We start from the raw sequence: 23,208 nt of genomic DNA on the forward strand, positions 1-23,208 counted from the left end.
AGATCGTGGCATTGTGAGAGCATTAGGCACAAGATTTTCAAAGATAAGGGAATATGGCTACAACTGCAAGAGAACTGCTCAGAAACGGTTATGACACAAACACTTTATATACCATCGTTCGACTACTGGAGATATGGGTAGGCAAGTGATTAGAGTGCAGGTCATTATTAAGCACGTGACCCATTGTTGACAACCATAAAGATTATTATTGATATTGATGTACATTGATGAGTTCTAATTAGTTGTCGATATATGACAATGTATAGTTAGTTACAAGGGTATTGATCAGAAGGGGCGACGAATTGCCGATTGAGGTATCAAGAGAAAGTCGGATGTCTAGAGGGAGTCAGGATATAGTTATGAGTTTGAAGTCACTAGAGAGTGAGGCAATGAACTCCAGGAAATCGTGGAGTAACCAAAATGTGATTTGAAGGGAGCAACCACTTGAAGACAAGACCATAGCATTGTGAGAGCATTGGCACAAGATTTTTGGAGATGAGATAACATGGCTATAATTGCAAGAGAACTTGTTAGAGACATTTATGGCACAACCACTATAAATATCATCGTTCGTCTTTTAGATTTCCCCACTTCCCGATCCCCTGCGCACAAACAAACAAATTTCTTTTCTTTTAGTTATCTTTACTTTCCTACATTGTAGTTTTAGTTTCTAGATTCACGTCATCGATTAAATTCAAGCATGTTTCTTAGTTGTAGTTTCTAGATCCACGTCATCAATTAAATTCGAGCGTGTTTCTTAGTTATAGTTATCATATCCACGTCGTAGATTAAATTCCGACGTGTATCTTTATCCTAGGTTTCACATTCTTGATTAAATTCCGACGTTGTATCTTTATGTTCTCGAGATTTGTTATCGATTAAATTTTGACATAGTTTGTTTATATTCAGTTCCATTGAAGTGACTATATTTTTTAAATTTTGTCGTCGATTAAATTTTGGCACTGTTTGCATATGTACAGTTTTGTTTAAAGTAAAATTTTAAATTTTCTTGTCTACCTTTGATATTTTCTATCCGGAGTCGCCATAAAACCTATCTCCTCTACTAAAAACCGAATAATAACTTTCGGTGAAAGATAATTAGCTGCCGAATCTAATTCGCGTGAAATAGCATATACAATTTCCATTTTTTTTCTTTCCGGGTACTTTATTCGGGTCGGCTTTTATTTACGAGTTCAAACTTGAGACATATTTTGAACCCACAATGTATTTATCGAAGCTCTGTTGTGGCAGGAGTAACACTTATGGCGTGGAGGCTATAAATAACTCGCTTTCTATTCTCGTTGCTACCAGAAAGGACGTTCCCGGTGCTGAGTGTTTAAGGATTTGTTAAATTGTTTTGCTCGGAGCAATTACTTGAGAAGGTGGGAGCGGATCGTTTAGCTCTCGCGAATCACATATAGGACGAGGGAGTTGATGCTTGTGGGTTAAAGCCTCACTTCTTCCGTTAAGAGCTTTAAGCGCATCTGGTTGGGAAGCTTGGAGGGTCTGAACAGCGCTAGGGGAGACGCACATGTGAGCAGGAGTATTGCTGTCGTTAACGTGGGTTTGAGAACTCTTATGCACGTTGCCGCTCGACTTCCTTGGTGGCATCACCTCTGCGCAGTCGCACCCTCTCCAGTGGAGTCCCCAATAGGTTGAGGACATTTGATCTTGAAGTCCCTTAACCTTGCGGAGGGGTTAGTGTCACATAGAAATAACACTGTAGACGGGATGAAATGAAGAGGGCGTGAAAGGGGAAACATGCAATTCTAGTCGACCTGGATGTCAGGTTATAGATGAGGAATGATGAGTCACTAATTGGAGAGTTTTCTCTGTGGTTTGTTGCTGAGTTCATTAGGAGTGCTAAAGGCTAGATGTTCAGATATTAAAAGATCCCCATAGTGAGTGAACTGATAGAGTATATGTATTCAAAATATCAAAAGGATTGATTGGTAGGATTATGCTATGGGACAATCCCGACATATGTGTCAAGGGACACAGGACAATCATGGACTCTTGCGTGTCAAGGGGATATTGGCAGACACCAAGCCCAACTAGAAAGGGTAAGTGAGTAGCCAAATCTCTAACGACCCCTGCTTCAAGTCCCATAAGCCCAAAAACTCTACAGCATTTTGAATGAACAAGAATAATCTAGGCTGGATGGTGCCACTTTTCACCGGTCATTCTTGCATGAAACAATGCTCACATGAAACAAATATGCAACCAATTTCCGATAATGACATCTATTAGTAAATTCAAAAAATTATATAAAGAAGTTAATATATTTATATGAAAGGACAAAATTATGCATCTACAAACATGACTGTATGAATTGTAAGTAGAATGCTTTTCCTCTACGTGAATTTTTGCAAAGTTTAAAAAAATAAAATAAAATATAAGCCTTTGCCTTTTCTTCTTGTTTCAAATTCTCTCTTTTCTTGTTTTAGTTTTGTTCTTCTAGATTTTCCTTTTATTTAGCCAATAAAGCGGACACAAAAGTTGCTTTTAAAAAAGTCACCTCATGTTTAGAAAACTGGAGAAAGCAAAGTCTATACATATATTAATAATAAAAATGATAAGTGCACTGAAAATCTTAAAACTTACTATGAAAGTGCAATTGGGTTCTAAAGCTTTCAAAAAGTGCAATCAAATCCTAAAACTTGTCAAATTGATACAATCAACTCCTTTTGTTAACTCTGGCCCTCGCTTGATTTTTATTTGTATTTTTTGGTTTTTTTTAATTTTAGATTATTTTTAATATAATTTAAACGAAATTTGGGTTAAATAAACATACTTGGACCAAAAAGACGTCATTTTAATCTTATGCTTCATGTTTTATCCACGTTAGCGTCACATAGGAATGAGAAAACAAAAAAAACAAAGTCAATTTTACATTTTTCGTTAGTTAAGTTGGACGGAGTTAATAGAAGGACTTGGTTGTACCAATTTGATAAGTTTTATAAATTGATTGTTCTTTTTTAAAGTTTTAGATTCAATTGTACTTTTGTGATAAGTTTTAGGACGTTCACTACACTAATCCCATAATAAACATAAGAAACCTAGCTTTAAACTATGTAAATATATCCTTTTGGATTTTAAGAACTGCATGTAATAAATTTTGACATGTGATTGCGATCTCGCATGATTCACAGAGTTTTACATTTTAAAAGAGTAGAAAAAAATTGCTTTAAATTTCCAGTATAATAATTAAATTAACATATAATAAAAAAGAATTGCGCACTTGAAATCTATGTATTGTGATTTATTCATCTTTCAAAATTAAAGTTTGTACATCTTGACAATGTCATCTTGTGGATAATGTCCGTATATAGCGTCCGCGTGAAGAAACTATTTATTTGAAGTGAAACCACAAGTTGCTTTGCAATTTCAAGTAAAACCGTAAGTGTTCCTCACAGTATTAACTTTATTAGAGATTGGTGCTTATTTCAATGAATTTTGTCATTGCGAATCGATACTAGGATGACATTGAAAATATTAAAATAATTCATTGATGTAATTGAATGAATCGAAAGTTAAAAGACACTATGGATAAAAAAACTCAAGAATTTAATCGGTCAATTAAAAGTTCACAAACAACATTGAACAACAAAAATTAAAATATGACAAGCGGTGGACATGATAATGGCTAATACCATGAAATTTAAATATCTTTGAATGCCAACTGAAAAGCCCATGGAACGAAATTGTTAGCCCCTAATATCGATCATTCATCCACGTATATTTACTTCGACATAACTCAATGCGAAGATGGTTAGTGAAATGCTAACAAAATCTCTCTCAATTGAAGACTGACCTTGTTGAACTTTAATGCTATTTTTTGTACTCTTATGTTATGTGCGGGGATTTATACAACACAAGGTGATGATGGGAAACGTTTCTTTCTAAGCACATCATGTGAATTAAGTGAGAATTTGTTAATTAAAAGCACAAATAAGAATAGCATGTGCATATAATATCAAAGCACTCTTCTTCTTTGCCCTAAATTTAAAGAATTTTTTTTAACAAATTCAAACTTGCAGCTCGACTAATCCCTACAGATACATAATGAAACGCCCCATCAATGTACATCGGGTAAAGCTCCAAAGGATAGCATGGGCTCCAACGTTAATATTAGTAGGTGATGCGGTGATTTGAACACGGGATGTGTAAGCTCGAATCCAAGCAATAAACAACTAAACCAATCCAACAACCTTGGGGGTCAAAATTTATGTATCTATGTACAGACAGACAGCTTAGAGACAGATGGGCAGTGCACCGAGTTATGAATAATAACAGAGAAAATGAAGCCCAGCTTTGCAACATATGTCCCATGTTCTTCTCTTTCCTTCTAAAGTAGAAAGTATCAATGTATGAATACCACAACCTCAATAAACTCAAAGCGTTCTAACGTTGATTAGCAGCAAAACCTTGGTGAACCTTCATGACCAATTTCTGCCCGTCAACTTAGAGATGGTCAGATCTGCACCTCCAAAACCATCCATAACTGCCTTAGCTGATGGAAACTCCGCTCTGGAAGTCAAACTGTGGGGAAGAAAACATAAAAATCAGGACAAGCAAAGACAGCTTCGTTTGAGAACTCAAAACAAGGTGGGTTTTGTGGAAATGTATGTCCCCTCTGCACGTGCCCGGGCATTCATTAGAGAAACTGTCCCCTCTGCACGTGCCTGGGCATTCATTAGAGAAACTGTCTAGCAATGGACTTGAAATCAGAGAAGCAAGGACTCTATCTTCAATATCAAATTGGAATTCTAACTGATTTTTTACAATTATGATAGTAACCAAACATCAGTATTGCACAGCTATTCGCAGCATCAACCTAGTCCTAATGGCCCCTTAATTCCCTTGGTTTTCAAGCATCCGCCACTACACTTCCACAGTAAATAGACAACTTATCTATAATGGCATCTTATATCTTCTCTAAGTGACAAAATTCTTTTCTTACGGTCTCAATTTTCCAGTAAGAAGTAAATGTCATCTGAAGGAATCAACAGAGCCTAGGAAAAGAGTGAAAACAAACTGCCAAAGGTCTTATCTTTGCAGCCTCGCACATGCCTTTTAGTGTTCAGAATCACCCACTCTCTATAATGTTCTAGAGTACCAGTATCTCTAAACTCTCACGCTAAATTATTTTTAATTCAACACCATTAGTTTGAGGGAAAAAACGGTTTTCGTTGATGGCCATTGTTCCGGAAAAAATCAATAAACAGTAGGGAATCATTGTTAAGACAGCCCACAATGTTTACTTCATCTGCATACACTCCAGATAAATCATTGGAGTTGGCAAACCTATCAACTTCCAAAGGTAAAGATAGATGTGAAAAGTCAAGCCTTCCAGGGGTGCGATTGAGAGAGAGAGAGAGAGAGTTATCTGCGGTGCGTCAAATGGAGTTGTGCGAGTTGAAACACAAGCCAATGAGACTGTCCTGAGTTTGTGTGCCCATTGGGCACTCTGAGGGCACACACATATGAGAGAGGAGCGAAGAATAATATGTTGGAGTAAGGGATTGTTGTATTAGAATGCTCCCACCATTCTGTTAATTAGACAATAAGGACAAGGTTTTACAAAGTTCATGATATCAGCTGTAGGGACTTAACTGGCAAAGACAAAACACATTAAAAATGAAGGGGAAAATTGCAAACTGCTCCTAAAAAGACTTGTCACAATTTCCTAATGAGTCCAATAAAAGAAAGACTACTCATCACTCAAACTTTCACCAGAACTCAAGACTTCTTGCCCAGGTTATGAAGTTCGCATTTGCGGTGTGGCAAAGTCAAAATTCAGTACGGTATTCGGGCATATCTATACTATACACTAACACTCACAGTAATTAGAAATATATTCAAACAAAGGTTAAAATTTAGAAGAATTGAGATTGCACTGAAAATAGTGTTCTAGGGTTTAGTAAAACGATAATGTTCATTAAGAAGAAGACAACTGATGAGAAGGTGACTGGAAAGGCCTATTTATACGCCAGACATAACAAGATCTCAACCTTGGATCGGACATAAAATTTCTAATCTCAGCCATCTGACCCAATTAAGAGTCACATGCCTATCGCATTACTAGCTATCAACATAACAGCATATAAGAAAAGACTAGATAAAGAAGAGACACTTAGACTCCTAAATAAAACTATGCTCCTGCATCAGATACACTATCTAGCAAGTGCATCAGCAGTGGTTCTATTGGTAGACACATTGATGTGCATATAAGAAATCTGAGAAACAGGAAGTGATTACCTGCTCCGTACAACAACACATGGCATACCGATTCTCTCAGCTGCAGTCACACCAGATTGACTTCCTGCTACAAGGATACATCTGCAGACAGGAACCCCCGCAAATTCGGCACCAGCACGCAATGCAACTACAATCTTCTCTAAGCTGAATCCCAAAGGTGCTACGAAATTAAAAAACAGAAAACCACTCGTCCACACCAATCATTTTGACTCTGAAAAATTCCACAGCACTTCAAGTAACTCGATATTTCCCGAGCTTCCTACATTTGAAGTTTCCTAGCATAGTTCTGTGAAAACTCAGAAATCATAAATGAATCCCTTGACTTCTTCACATAAATAAAAGCATATAATAGCAAAGGGTAGGCCCAGAACACACTGGTCAAACTTAGATTCTTCCCAGGACACGGATAAATCACAAACCGATGGAATACTACTGCTAAAGAGAGTAATTTCTAAGTTGGAAACATTTATGCACTTTCTTCACAGATTGAAGTAACTTAAAAATTGTACCGCTGGAAATGAGAAATAGATATCTCCACATTTTGAGCCACAGGAAAGCTAAACCAAGAAATCATACCATCCATCATTATTCATTGGAAAATACAAGCTTGGGAGTAAAAAAGGCATGTGCACCATTTTACCTTTCGGATGAGGTGGTATCAATCTCTACACTCAATTTTAGCATGGAAGCAACCTCATTTGCTATTCTTTGTTTCTCTGCAGAAGCTGGTCGAGAAAAGGAGTCTTTTAGGACCCAGGCTTCTTAACTCTTAAGATAAAATAGTAAAACATGGTGAAAAATGCTATCTAAGAGCATAGTAAATTTTCTTTCTCAGAGATTTTCTTTTCTAGAATCCATATTATTGTCAGAGAATAAGAACTTGTTTATGAAGAAGATATTTTATTCTCATTGTACGGCGTAATGCTCCCTTTTTATAGGGCTGTCAGTACCTAATTAACACTCCTAAACAACTGTTAACGACAGCAAACTACTAAAGAGACCGTCGTCACCCAAAACATTCAAATGCTTCACATATTTTAAGTATAACAATATAAGCAAAATAAAATATATACCCGTTGCAACCTCTACTGCATAAGAAATTAAAAAATGGCAATCTTTATGCTTACATCATGCCAGTAGATTAATCAAAAAGATGTTCTGAATTACGTTTACTATATAGCTAGTCCACATCAATGTCGAAGTTGAAAGGAGAAGGAAAAGACCAAAGTGGATAAAGCTTCGCTTGCACTCAAATAAATGGCAATACACAAAATTATAGTGCACTGACATTGTCCATGGTTGGAAATATGTCTAAAGAGTAAATCAAAATAGTGTAGGTGAATATGAGGATACTGGCAATTTTTGTCAGGTAACTTTTTAGTAAAGTTAACAACAACGTTACGAGTTTACCAATGTCAAAGTCAATAGAAATTTATCAACTCTCTTTCAAAATTTACCAGTGGCATCAAAATTTTCCCACTAAAATTAGTAACTTACACTGAAATTTGCTCAATGTGGTCAATTACCAACTAGTGTAAGAGTTAACAAATATCTTATTAAGTAAATTACTAATCTTCATTTGAGTAGGTTAAATAGTATTTTGGAATCATCAATTTGAGTGTGAACCCAATAGATTAACCTACTCAAATGAAGATTAGTAATTTTCTCAATGATTCAATCTGATCATTTTCCTCCATCGTTGGTGTTGTATGTGAAAATAAAGCTCTACATTAGTTGATCGTTTGTTGAACTTACATGCACAATTTAAGGATAAAAAAAATGAGCAGAATTTAAGGAGGAAATAACAAGAAATAGCAGAAAATCAATAACAGTAAAGAACATAGGAAATAAAAAGTTGCAAACTAACATTAAGTGGCAAGTCTACCTGCCTTGGCCACTTCCTTAGCCAGCATCTCATCCAACCCTGAAGACACTCCTTTGCCAAGCACTAGTTGCCCGTAGAGACTCTGTTCAACCTCTGCTGGGCCTACAATCTTGACTTTGGAAATCCTTTCTTGGCCAAGCTTTTCAGCAACAGACCTAAAATTTTTTATACCAAAAGAATTGAAAGGATCCTTACAAACAGGAATGAGTCATTGATCAAGTGATACGGAGCTTGCTAAACTTAAGCTAAAACAGAATATGATTGAGCGACTAATTGCTATTGCATCTTTAATCAGATGGACTTTCCACATGGAAGATATGATATTTATCTTTATCTAGATCACAATGCGATTGTCGGACTATAGATCATTTCCATCAGCCAACAATTGTAAATCTTGCACAAGATTATGTTCAAGCCTCAGAAAACATGTGGCATAAAACATCACTAAAGAAAATGAATTTCTCATTACTGAAGTGCAATGACAATGACTACACTAGTACAGAAGAAATTTTGAAATACAAGAAAGATCAAAATCATCCACAATCCAAGAAAGCATGATCACGTGGACATAATGAATAAGAAAACAAAGGTTGACAGCACTCATGCTGTGATCATTCCTATCACACAATTTGTTTATTTAAAGATCTTTGGTAGACTAAAAAGCTTGCTAAAACCTTCTTAGAAACTCATTTAGAAACAGCATCTCACTTCTACTGGTAAAGATTAAAAAAAAATCAGCAAATCGACACTAAAGTTTCTAATGGCAATTTGATGATTTACAATCTTCCATGGAACCACACAAAAGCCGTCAGCAAAGGAAGACTGAAAGTTTTTAATTTTCACATTAAATACAAGTGAAATTATGACACAGGAAGTCCTTGAACATTTTCTCAATGTTCAACATGGTCTCTGGATTTTTTTTTTTCAATCCAGTCCTTAAACTTTCGAAAATTGGCTCAATTTTGTCCTTCTAGTAAAATTCCGGATGGTGTTAGCCAACGTGGACGATGATGCCATTAATTTGCACACGCTAGTATCCACACAGTCTGATGTGTTGTCCATGTCACTCCTCTCTCTCCACAAAAAATAAATAACACCAGCAAACCCCATGACCGCCGGTCCTGCCACCACCAAACTCACCTCCGAAGCTGCCAAACTCAGTGCTGCCACTGCTGCTGCCACAACCAGACTCAGCCGCCGCTGCCGCCACTAGCACACTAAACTCGGCCACCATCCATGCTACCAATTAACACGACCTGATTTTAATTACCGCCATTGAAGAAGCAAGAAACTCGATTTTGGGGAAAAAAGAAAAAAAGATATCTACAAAGAGTGAACAGGGAACAGCACATGTTGTAGAACTCCTAATTGCCCTCAAAACACAAATTCTAGCTAAGAAATCCATACTCAAATTCACATGTAAGTTCTTTAAGGTTTCAAAGCTGAAGCATTGCGAGGATTGGGCAATTGTAGTTAAAATTTCTTTCTTCAAGGTCCAGATTATAGTTGCAATGGCTGAGCAGCTGTCCGAGATACTGGAGATCACGTCTATCTCCAATTTGGTGAAATTGTCGAGCTCAAAGTTGCTTTTCACCAGAGAGAGAGGCGACAGGGGTGGTGATTACAGAGAGTATGTCGATCCAGAGCTTATATTGATTTTCAGAGGGAGGGCAATGCAGCGGGACAACTTCGACAAAGAAGACGGAGGTGGTCAGGTCTGCATCGGTGGAGGAAGAAGAAAGAGAAAAGCAACCAAAACAAAAAGAACAAAAAGGAAAAAAAAGGCTGAGTTAAAAAAAGGTGACGTGGCACTCCACATCCATTATTCTTGTCCAATCACTGCTGAGTCGGCAGTCCATGTAAAACAAAATACGTGTGACCCTATGCTCAAACTAACAGAAGGATTACGTTGGGCGATTTCAAAAGTACAAGGACCACATTGAACAAAACAAAGTTCAAGGACCACATTGGAAAAAAAATGTTCAAAGACGATATTGAACAATGAGAAAAAGTTCATGAACGTGCTGCGTCATTACCCCAATACATGTCAAGAACTGTATTATGTGAGTTACACAAAGCAATGTCAGGATGCTAAAAAGGCCCAGATGATTTTACTGTGGATAAATAACTTCCTACCAATAGTAAATCACTATGATACTTGGTCAGGTTAGGTGCATATCCCCACTTCTACTATAAGCAGTCCATAAAGCAGCTATCTAGGTAAAGAAGCAACGGCTTTGTGCTCAAGGATGAACAATTGAACATGGAATGTAAATTTAACAACACTGCAAGATTCTGTAAAGTCTGGTCAGGCAAGTGTACCTGGCGATTTTATCCCCACTTTTACTGTATGCGGTCATGATGAGCACAGGTATACCTTCATCCCATGCATCATCAACAAAACTGCAAAATAAATCGGCAGAAGGCATAATTTTTAGGTAAAAGTAGAGAGCAATAATTTTGCAAAATACGCTAGCGTCACCCCAGGTTTACCCCTCCGGCTGTCGGCCGTGCGGGAGGTTCCTGGGTTATCAAAAAAAAAAAAATTAATTTTGCAAAATATGTACTGCATAATAGTTTTCAGGAAGAACGCTGAAATACTTGAAATTTAGATCTGGTTTGAAGTTCTTAAAAGTTCAAAGGTAGACAGACACTAAATGCATGCATGGATTTAGATTCAGTCAGATGTATGGAAAGAAGCACACCCAAGTGCACTTATGAAACAAACGGCAATGGGTTCTTCCCAGTGCATCTTCAATGAATTTCTGCCCCAGAAGTTTGCATGTATGACATTCATTCCTTTAAATTTGCCCCTAAGGTTGTCCGTACAAAATGGAAGCTATCAGATTTCCATGAAAAAGGGAAGATGTCCATCAAAACCTTCCATAAGGAGTTCCAACCACATGCCAAACATGGGCTGAGGCCAACCTTCTATTGGCAGCTAGGAAGAGGAATTACACAAATTCATCAAAATGCTAAGAGGACCGTCTACCGATAAGATCAGCTTAGGAATAGGTGCAACAAGTACATAAAAATGTTACGCATTTAATTTGACTTAATTGCTTAGTCTAATTGTTTAGAGATTCACGATCGTTATTTACTGAAAATTCTCCAGAGTTACTTTACAAAGCATGTAAAATTTTACGGTTAAACTTTGCAAGAACCTCACCGATTCTAGGTAAAAAAATAAGTTTGACTACCTAGCATCTAGAAAATTTGCTTCACCAAACTTACAAAGAATCAAGAAAGATCTAAGCAGTATTGATTTTCTTTCAATAACTAAAAGTAACAGAAGATTTTCACTTTCCACAACTACAAAATTCAAAGACCAAGCAAAAATAATATCTCTAATTGAAAAGGACAGCCATGTCCATAGAGAAACATTTAACAAGCCGTGAGAAAAATGGTAATTTTAAGCGACTATCGCAAAGAGACAAGTGATAAAAAAGAAGCTTTTCTTTATCAAACACATAAAAGAAATTATATGCTCAGAAAAAGCCGATAATTAAATGGCATATTGTTAGATGAAAGAACTTACTCTTGAATTCCAGGTCGTAATGGTAAATCTTTTGACATCATAAGTTCATCCATCGCATTTTTCTGCAGTAACCAGCTAGGATGATAAATATCTTATAAGATAGTTATCTAAGTGTAAGGAAGAGAAAAAAATCCCACCAGAATAACGTAATAAAATGAAGTACATTAAATGGAATAGACAAGGATGTGAAGCACAATAGACAAGGACAGCAAAGTCAGGTTACAGTCCTGACAAAAATGCAGAGTGATATGCAAATACACAATGGTTGGTAATGTCACAAAGTGAATTTCTACCAACAAATTTCACAGAAATGCATCCTAAGAAGGAAAATGATTTTAGTATTGTAATGTCCAACCTGATTTTAGTCAAAACAGTGAGTCTACTAATGAGCTTGACATACCTATTGCTACTCGAAAAGGAGTTAGGTCTTGTACCAAACATCCTATGTCTCATTATGTTGTCTAATGAAAACCCCTCACCCAATTTCCGTGCCTGTTCCTCAACCTTGTCTTTGTGAGATTCCAAAAACTGTGTAGGATGCAGGCTCCTGAGTGGAAGGACACAATTCTTGAGGAGATAAAAGCTTTGGAAAAAAATGGAATGTGGGATATGGTGGATCTACCCAAGGAAAAGACCATGGTTGGATGCAAGTGGGTATTCACAACCAAACATAGATATGATGGATCCCTTCAAAGGTATAAAGCTCAGTTGGTTGCCAAAGGATTCACCCAGACCGATGGGATTGATCACTTTGAGACCTTTGCTCTAGTTGCAAAACTAAACATTGTAAGAGTGATATTGTCACTTGGAGCCTACCTTGACTGGCCTCTGCAGCAACTAGATGTGAAGAATGCATTTCTGAATGGAGATTAGGAGGAAGAAGTGTACATGGATTCCCCCCTGGCTTTGATAGAAGGTTTGGATCAAAGGTATGTTGATTGAAGAAATCACTATACGGACTGAAACAGTCACCGAGGGCCTGGTTTGAGTAGTTCACTCAGTCTATGAAGAAACAAGGGTATGTTCAACGACCTACTGATCATACCATGTTTGCAAAGCATTCTTTTGATCGGAAGGTTGCAATTCTGATAGTGTATGTGGACGACATCATTCTCACCGGGAATGATATTGGCGAGATGAACAGTTTGAAGAAGTCTAATCCATTAAAAAATTAAGGGCGTCCTACTATCATGAAGATGAAAATCATGGGGTTTCTCTAAGTAAGTAAGTATGACTACCACAACATATCATTCCTCCTCTTCGTGTCCCTCTCAATATCTACATTCACTTAAAACAATGGTACAAATTCTTTAAATCAAGAAGGATGACTGCATTTTTTGTCTTGCTCATGATTTCCAGTAAGGGGACATTGAGAGCATTGAATATTTGTTTTGTACATCTAATGCCAAAGAAGATTGAGCAAAAGAACAAATAAGTCAACTTACCTTCTCTCGCAAGACACTTTTCACAAACGAACTCTTCTCATTAGTGGGCAATGAAGTAGGCCAGCCAATCTATATTTAGACATAACATCAGGTAAGAAGTAAAACAGGAAGAATATGAAACATGGAAACAGATACACAAGATCTCTTATGTATCCATAAATGAACAGGAAAGAGAGGAAAAGGAGCTTACACGGTTAAAATATAGAATCAGCATCCTTTCTTCATCAGCGGAACTCTTCCTGGAAGTCATGACAAAATCAATCCCAGCAGCCTTAATTTCAGGAATATTTCAGGAACGATCCCTTACAAGATGTTTCATCATTCAATGTCAAACTACTTAAGATGAAAGAATATTAACTGTGTCAAGATATTTGAAGTGCATACAGCACAGTTCTGGAAGTAATGCAGTTGGAGACAGAAAGAAGAGAAATTTTCTTCTCATATAAGTAAATCATCTTTTATTGAAAAAAATTTGAATTGTGGGAGGACTAATGCCCACTCCAAGCCCACTTTTACATCAACAGAGTGAGCTATCCTTTTGTAAGGAAATCTGTGAAGAGAAACGGTGGGAAGGCTACTCCACCACAAGCCCCTATCTCAAAAAAGTAGCCCAAAACAATTATTTCCAACCTACAGTCCAAACTCAAAGTATGGCACAGAAATTGAGTACTGTAAAGACCAGGTACAAGCAAAGACTGCCAGCAATTCAAGTAGTATAAGAAAGTATCCAAACTCCAAAAGGATAAAGATGCGCATTAAAAATAATCAACTCATGACAAGAATCTAATAATTTCCCATCAATCATCACCAAGAAGAATAATGCTACCGAAACTGGTCCACATCATCGCATACCAATCTTGATATAGCTATCACTAATCAAGAAGAATATCCCCCGTTACAGATAGCAAATGTGTCCGAGCCCGACATGGGAATATAATTACAGACGAGATGAGAAAAGAATGCATGATTAACTAATTTCCAAACCTTACGAGGTCTAGGTAGACAGGCTCAGTCCAATTCGCACAGTCAAGCCCGAGCTTTCGAAATGCTGAATACACCCAGAACGGAAATAGACAGTATGTTAAACATTTTTCAAAACTAAAAGGAACAACACTGTCATGCGTTGATGGACGCACTCCCTGAAACTGAACTTACCCAAATTGAAGGCCTGGCGATTAGCCAGCCGGTAGGCATCCACAAGGACCCTAGGCAAATCCAAAACACAAGAAAAGGATAAGGAAAGGAAACCCAACAACAATAACAGTGAAAGAAAACAGCAGAGCGAAAGTGGGAAGTTCAGCCCACCCATCAACTTCAAGAAGAAGAGCGAGCTCTTGAGGTGGGTCTGGGCCAGAAAGTGAGCTCAAAGCGATGAAGTCGCGGATACGCGAGTTCGAGTTCCTCCAGCAGAAATGGGAGTCGATGAAGAGAGGGAGGGAGAGGGACGAAGGGAAGGCGCGAAGAAGACGAGGATTCTTTGGTGGAGGAAGATGGGATTTGGACTTCCGGCCCCTTTCACCTGCGGAGGCGTTGGAATGGCAGAAATGGTGGAGACAGAGAGGTGAAAGGGATTCCATCAGCACAGTACGCAGGCTCCGCGCCGCCGGTTGCTGGCAAATCTCGTGTAACACGGGCTAGATAGCTACTTTAGCTAGTCGTCTCGGGCGGGCCGGGATTTTGTTCTGATTTGGCCCGGCCCGAACACATTGGGCCCAGGCTGAATTGATTAGAAGGATTTGAAATCGCGAAGGGGCATCGATGAACATCGGCTAATTCACATTATCGAGTTCCGGAACTACGAGAAAATGATACAGAATATGAATTTCTCAGTTTCACAAGCACAAAACCACAACCTCAGTTTTTGGTGCGGGAGCATCGAATTCCTTTGAAGACCATCAAATTTTTTTTGCAAGCAAAGAGAGGTTTCGACCAACACATGATCTAGTAAATCCAACAAGGAGAAGGCATAGGAGATTGATAATAAAGGTTCCTTCAATTAAATCAAAGGCCGGAAGGATGTTTCCTAATTTGAGTTGTTTCCTAGCTTAAGTTTGTTTTCTAATTTGATGTTTCCTAGTTTAAGGTTTCCTGTTTTAACATTTCATATTTTGATATTTTGTTTTCTATTAGTGCTGGGAATAATTAGAACCAAGATTGAGAATCATAACATCATTCTAAGGAGAGACCTTCCCATTTCAAGTAAGTTTGGTTCTTTTTGGGTTTAATAGTTGATCTCATGGTTTTCGAGCGTCCAAATCACATAATTTACTTGTAATCGTCTTCATTTAGAAGCTATTAGTGCTTAGGAATTATTAGAACCAAGGTGAGACCATAACATCATTCTAAGGAGAGATCTTCATATTCCTTGGAAATTTGCTTCCTTTTTTACTCTAATACTTGATCTCGTAGTTTCTGAGCATCCAAATCAACTAATTTACTTGTAATCATCTTCATTTGGAAGCTATTAGTGCTTGGGAATGATTAGAATCAAAGTTGAGACCCATAACATTATTCTAAGGAAAAACCTCTCCATTTCAAGGAAGTTTTGTTTCTTTTGGATCTAATGCTTGATCTCGTGGTTTCCAAGTGTCCAAATCATCCAATTTACTTGTAATCGTCTTCATTTAGATACTATTAGTGATTGGTGTTGACACCTGATTTTTAACTCATTTTTTTTATATTTTCAAAAATCTCAAAATTAGGACTAGGAATCTTGGCCAAGCCTAGAAACCTATTTCTAAACTAAAAAATAATTTTTTAGCATTTTCTTGCATTTTTTCCTTAATTTCTTTTAGTCAAAATAAGTAAGAAAATAAAAAAAAATAGCAAATGGAATCAGAAAATTCCATAAAAATAGTCATTAGTCTTCTTTTAAATCCAATTTCATTAATACATCATCAATTTTGAAAATTTTCAATCGAGTATGTGTTTTTCCCAAAATTGGGCAAAATTAAACTCGAATTGAACTAAAAATGCAATTAAATTTTTTCTAGTCATTTTTAAGTCATAGTGTCTTCACAACAAATGATTCTGGGACCTTGAATTACATAATGGTCAGTCCAATTGCACAATTTGTCAAAGAAATCAGAAAACCCCAAAATTTAATTGAAAATTAAGAATTTTGAACCCAAATTGGGAATCGTGCCCAATATGAAATTTTCGAACCATGAGACCATCATTTCTAGGGTTAATTAGATGTGGGTAATTCATTTTTGACATCAATTTTGCCTAATCAGGTCATTAGGACATCAAATTGAATAAAACCCTACTAACCCGAATACAAAAAAGTGAAAATCTTGGACACAATTATAACAAAAATTGGGGAAAATCACATATTAGGGTTCGGAATATGATGAGGAATTCAATTTCGGGGTTTAATTTTGAAAATCGGGTCAAAATTGAGTTTAATTTGCGAATTTAGATCAACCCGGGTCTGTCGGGTCGACCCGGTCAACCCGACCCGACCCGAGTTGTTTATCCCCCTTACCCGACTCACCCAGACTGCATTAAACCCAGGAAAAAACATTTCAAGCCCACCACTTCACCAATCTTCTCCGGTTAAATAGACACGTGTTTGACCTGAACGACAGCTGGAAAATCTCCAGCTATCGTCAGAGATCAGTTATAACCGATTGGAAGTTGGTTCTAACGATCTTGAGGCGGGAAAAATGGATCAACAAAAATCAAGAAAAAAACTGACCATTGAGAAAGGAGTGTTCGACGAAATTACTGAGAGAGAGAGGAGAGAGAAACAAGCGAAACATGTCACGCCCCGAACCCTACGACATCCCAAAACGAATCGGTACTCCTGCCATCCTCAAGGCTGGGGGTCTGAAATATTGGGTTTTAACAACAATGAGAATAAATCTTAGCGAGTAGGCCCCCTAAACCTAAACTAGGCTAACATGCACCTCAAGACAAGCTACTAATCACACAAATAGACTAGCATTCAAACGATTTAGGCCCTCGGGCCCAAATCAAGCATACATTGACCCTGCAGGTTAGGCATATAATAATAACTACACTGGGCCCCACAATGGTACATACACACACATATCAATTGGCCACGAACACATGCAATGCACATGCTTGCATTCGTTAATGCACTCTCGCACATGTATCGTCACCATGCACATACTTATGCTCGATTCTGCATACTTGCACACGTGCCAATTTCTCATTTAATCACCGACCCGCGTTAAACGCATCAGGCCCGACCCACGTAATACGCATAAGGTCTATCACTTTCCAATCGATCTCCGGCCCGCGTTAAACGCATCAGGCTCATGACACAACCCGCGTGTGGGACGCCTCAGGTTGGCCATCTTCCGGTAATCCGGGCATCGTCCAGCGTTAAATGCATCAGGACAGGTTTAATACCCCGCGTAAAACGCATCAGGGTTTATGTGATCAGACGTACACATACCACCAATTGTTATCTGAACCCCGCGTAAAACACATCAGGGTAATTTAGGTGATCACATGCTCCTACCATTCGTGCACACTCATATGATGCGCATATTATGCCAACACTCAATATGCACCGTTCATGGTCATAATATCCGAAACTCGGGCATTCACAAAATCCACTTCGAGCACTCAATTTAATATAGCTACCTGCTCAGTTCACACAGCGCATGATCAATTTAAAGTATTAACATGCTCAACTAAGCAATTAACCCAAATCAGCCACGGCTCTCTATTCGGTGCACGAAATCATGCCATTAGTCATTGAAATTACACATGTCGATGGCCACCAAGCATCTCATCATTCGGCCACACCAAGCACAGAACATGGCATCACAATATTAATTACCAATCACACCCAATTCAGCCACTTCATGATCAATTTAAAGTCCACATGGCCATACACATTCAAACCCTAGACTAGCCACAATTAATCCAATTAGGCCCACAATACTCAGCCACTAATCAGCCCATTCTAGGCCACCAAATCACCATCAAATTATCACACTAAGCCACCAAAATAGCCACAAGGTCAGCCCTAATCATCCGCCACTAATTAACCCATAAAATACCCTAATTAGCCCCTAAAATTGTCTAGATAATGCACAAGAGCCTAATTAAGGGTTACGATTTCCACTCACTAGGTCTTAAGCTCCAAATGTGGGCTGGACAGGTGGCAAGGGTGGCTGAGCAGTGGCGGTACCACGCCGGACAAGCGGCGACGAACGGCGGCTCCCTCGGCGGCGCTCGGCGGCGTACAGCGGTTGGGGCCGGCTCACGGCTGATCTCTCTCGGCGAAGGGGGCTACGATGATGGTGGTGGTGCCACGGGAAGGAAAGGAAAAAGGCGAGGGTGGCTGAGGCTTTGGCGCGTGAGGCGCGGGCGGCCGACGGTGCTCGGACGGTGGCGGCGCTTGGGCGGCGGTCTCACGACCAAGACGGGAGCTGGTGGTGGCGTCGAATTGAGAAGGAAGGAAGAGAGAGACGGTCAAATGGTGGTAGTGACTGGCTGGACTCGGGACGATGGCGGCGAGCGGCACTGGAGGGCGGCGGCGGCGGTCGCGGCTGGCTGCTCCGGCGGAGCCTCTCACGGCCAAGGGGAACGAGAGAATGGGGAGAAGGAGTTGGCGAGAGAGAGGGGAGAGTGGCCGGTGTTGATGAGAATGAGAGGAGAGAGAGATTGAGAGAGGTTTTGAGTAAAATGGTGAGTGGGAGTTGGTGACCAAACCCACTCACAATGTCTATCTTACCCACCCCACTAAGAATCCCATCCAATGGCCACAATTTGAAGACTCATCACATCTACCCACTATCAAGGGCCAAGATGGGTTTTAACACAAAATATCTAGGGGCAAATGGGGAATAAGCAAGAGTGATGGGGGCATTATTGACCAAGGATTTTCGGCACTAATAGAGGCTGATCAAATCCAATTAAACCTCAAAAATTCGGAATTAACACTTAAGGGTCAGGGGCAAAACGGTAATTTTCCATTTCCAATCCGAAATTCCATTTTTTTTTACCAACCAGATCCCAAATATAATTGGCCACACTAATACGACATCGTCCTAGCAAATAGTCGCGTACGTCCGTGAAATTCGACACCCAAGTTCGGATTCAATTCTACGATCAATTTCGCTCAAATGCGATTTTAGCGTCTCTTACTAACGGGCGGCTGTTTAGGGGTTACGCGTATCGATCTAGGGTTACTCGAGTCGTGACGATCTCGATTTCCAAGAGAACGCGACGATTTATCGCTAGTTCCGGGGGTTGCGATCGTTCGGAATAAGTTTAGGATTGTTCGCCACGCGCACTCTCGGTCATGCGGAATCACCCGCGATCCGATCGTACGTCGTTGGCCAAACCAGATCCGTCACCCTCCTTGGATCGACCCACATTGGCCCAAAATATTCCCTCGTCATTCTTTGGAATCGGAGTTCGATTCACAGTCGAGTTCTTGGGTCCACGTACCGTTTTCCCTAGTTAGCCATTCCCTATTGGTCAGTATCCCGAGAATGATCAGTTCCGGGCGAGACTCACTAAAATGAAATGAGAAATAAACATCTATTTCATTAATCACGAAAGTGGGTCGAACTCAGGATGTCACAACTCTTCCCCCCTTACAAAAATTTCGTCCTCGAAATTTACAATCCAAACCCGACTACTCAAACAACTGGGGGTATTGACATCGCATCGCTTCTTCACTTTCCCAGGTGACCCCTTCTGTTCCATGATGTTCCCAGACTACTTTGACCATCGGGATCGTCTTGTTTCGCAGCACACGATCTTTTCTGTCCTCGATCCTCACTGGCCTTTCCACGTACGACACCCTATCGTCCACATCTATTTCTTCGTATCTCAACACGTGGGACAGATCCGGTTCGTACTTCCTCAGCATCGACACGTGGAATACGTTATGCACTTGGGACAAATTAGGCGACAAAGCGAGTCTATAGGCCAGATCTCTAATCTTCTCTGAAATCTCAAATGGACCGACATATCTCGGGCTTAACTTTCCTTTCTTGCCAAATCGGGACAATCCTTTCATTGGCGATACCTCGAGAAAGACATGATCACCAACTTGAAATTCCAAGGGTCTTCGTCTCCGATCGGCATAACTTTTCTGGCGACTCTGTGCTGTCTTTAATCTTTCCCAAATTATCTCGACTACCTCAACTGTCTGTTGCATCAATTCTGGACCCGTTATACTTCGTTCACCCACTTCATCCCAACACACTGGCGTTTGGCATGCTCTGCCATACAAGGCCTCAAAACGGTGCCATCTGAATGCTCTGCTAGTAGCTGTTATTGTAGGCAAACTCGACCAGGTGTAACTGCTCTTCCCATTTACCCTGAAAATCCAACACACATGCACGTAACATGTCCTCCAAAGTCTGGATTGTCCTCTCCGACTGGCCATCCGTCTGTGGATGATAGGCCGTACTAAACTGAAGTTTCGTCCCTAATGCCGTTTGTAGACTTTTTCAAAAATTAGCAGTAAACCAGGGATCACGATCCGAAGTGATCGTCACTGGTACTCCATGAAGTCGGACAATCTATCGAACATATAAATCTGCATACCTTTCCAACTCAAAATCCTTTCGCACCGCCAGAAAGTGCGCTGACTTAGTCAGTCTGTCCACTATCACCCAAATCGAATCGTATCCTCTGTGGCTCCTTGGTAATCCAGTGACAATATCCATCGTGATATGCTCCCATTTCCATTCGGGGATATCCAAAGGTCGTAGAAGTCCTCCAGGCTTACAATGCTGCGCCTTTACTTGCTAACAAGTCAGGCATTTCGCCACATGCTTGGCCACACCTGTTTTCATCCCATTCCACCAGTAATGTTGCCGCAAGTTCTGGTACATTTTGGTACTGCCCGGATGAATGCTATAATTGCTACGATGAGCTTCCTTCAAAATTTCCTCCTTAAGTTCCATATCGTCGGGCACGCATAATCATCCATGGAACTTCAAGATTCCGTCCTCGGATACTTAGAAGTCTGGTTTTCTCTTGGCGGCATCTATTTCAACTATCTTCTGAATTTCTTGGTCCGTAGATTGCAAAGCCTTAATTTTGATTTGAACTTCCGGTTCGATCCTTAACGCGGCAAATAAATTCGACACATGGCTCACTTCAAACTTAAATTCTGAATCTCTTAACCTTTCCAATAAAGTCCACTCCTTGACCATTATGTGCGCCATACTCGACTTCCTGCTTAGCGCATCCGCCACTTGATTGGCCTTCCCAGGGTGATACAAAATGTCGCAGTCGTAGTCCTTGAGAAGTTCCATCCAACGACGCTGCCTCATATTCAACTCCTTCTGCGAGAACAAATACTTGAGGCTCTGATGGTCCGCGTAAATTTGAAACTTTTCACCGCACAAGTAATGCCTCCAAATCTTAAGGGCGAAGATGATCGCGGCCAATTCCAAGTCATGGGTCGAATAATTCATTTCGTGCGGTCTCAACTGACGCGACGCATACGCCACTACCCTTCCATGTTGCATCAACACACATCCAAGCCCTCTCAACGATGCATCACTATAAACCTCAAATCCTCCTGGTCCGGACGGAATAATTAATACCGGAGCGGTCGTCAACCTATGCTTCAGTTCCTGAAAACTCCTTTCACACTTATCGTCCCATTCAAACTTCGTTTCTTTCATAAGCAACTGCGTCATCGGCATGGCTATTGACGAGAATCCTTCTACGAAACGCCTGTAATAGCCTGCCAAGCCTAAGAAACTCCGAATTTCTATTACTGATGTCGGTCTTGGCCACTTGGTTACTGCCTCAATCTTAGTCGGGTCCACGGATATTCCATCTCCGAAAATTATATGTCCAAGAAACGCCACTCGGTCGAGCCAGAACTCGCATTTACTGAACTTGGCGTAGAGTGCGTGTTCTCTCAAGGTCCGTAGTACTTCACTTAAATGTGCCTCATGCTCTTCCGGGCTCGTCGAGTACACCAATATGTCATCAATGAATACTATAACGAATCGATCTAAGAACTCCTTAAATACCCAATTCATTAAATCCATAAAGGCAGCTGGGGCGTTAGTCAGACCGAAAGGCATCACCGTGAACTCGTAATGCCCAAACCTCGTCCGAAAAGCCGTCTTAGGTATATCCTCTTTCTTAATTCTCAATTGATGATACCCCGTCCGTAGATCAATCTTAGAAAACACTGAGGCTCCTTGCAATTGATCGAACAGGTGATCTATTCTCGGCAGTGGATACTTATTCTTGACCGTCACTTGGTTCAGCTGCCGGTAGTCTATACATAACCTCAATGTTCCATCATTCTTTCTTACAAACAGCACCGGCGCTCCCCATGGAGACGCACTTAGGCGGATGAATCCCTTGTCCAATAATTCTTGCATCTGGACCTTTAACTCCTTCAGTTTCGACAGGGACATCCGGTACGGTGCCTTCGAGATCGGCTCAGTTCCTGGGGCCAACTCGATTACGAATTCCACTTCTCTTTCTGGTGGCAAACCCAGCAATTCCTAAGGAAAGACTTCGGGAAAAGTGCACACCACTGGGATATCCTCTAATCTTGGCTCCGCAACCGTCGAATCCACGACGTTTACCAAATACTCTTCACAACCCTCATCCAACAACTTGGTCACCTCAAGCGAAGAAATCCAAGGGATCGAGGTTCCTCCTCGGTTTCCCTGAAACTCAAATCTAAGATGTCCAATCGAGTTAAATTGGATCACCCTGCTATTGCAGTCCATTACGGCTTTTTGCTTAACTAACCAATCCATTCCAATAATCACATCAAAGTCGAACATAGCTAATACTGCCAAGTTTATCCTTTCTTCTCTACCCCCAATAACTATTTTACAGTTAGGATACCCTAGCGAGACTAATACCTTATCATTCAATGGGGTCGCCACACAAAGCATAACCTCAAGCAAAATCAGTTCTATCTCAATCAATCTAACAAACTGCTCTGATATAAACGAGTGGGTAGCCCCCGGATCAAACAAGGCATACGCAGCATGATCACAGAGAGAGACCGTACCTGTGACCACGCCTGGCGTGTCCTCAGCCTCCCTTCGCGCCATTGCATACACCCTTCCCTACGCTGGCGGTCTACCTTG

General features: G+C 40.0%; 1 protein-coding gene across 1 annotated transcript; it reads right to left on the minus strand.

The window, feature by feature from the left end:
* Window positions 1-4,165: 4,165 nt before the first annotated feature.
* On the minus strand, window positions 4,166-22,518 carry LOC115689507 (CBBY-like protein). The gene is made up of 12 exons (XM_056307120.1): window positions 22,414-22,518; window positions 14,435-14,763; window positions 14,285-14,334; window positions 14,114-14,177; window positions 13,320-13,368; window positions 13,130-13,198; window positions 11,685-11,746; window positions 10,469-10,549; window positions 8,147-8,301; window positions 6,902-6,986; window positions 6,262-6,405; window positions 4,166-4,542 (listed from the first exon to the last, which is right to left on the minus strand). Exons 1-12 carry the CDS (start codon window positions 22,516-22,518, stop codon window positions 4,440-4,442), a joined length of 1,296 nt encoding a protein of 431 aa, XP_056163095.1. The 3' UTR covers window positions 4,166-4,439.
* Between the last annotated feature and the right edge of the window lie 690 nt (window positions 22,519-23,208).

The sequence above is a fragment of the Syzygium oleosum genome, unplaced genomic scaffold, assembly GCF_021117445.2.
Source record: "Syzygium oleosum isolate NSW1041296 unplaced genomic scaffold, Sole_v2.1 Sole_v2.50, whole genome shotgun sequence".
NCBI lineage: Eukaryota > Viridiplantae > Streptophyta > Magnoliopsida > Myrtales > Myrtaceae > Syzygium > Syzygium oleosum.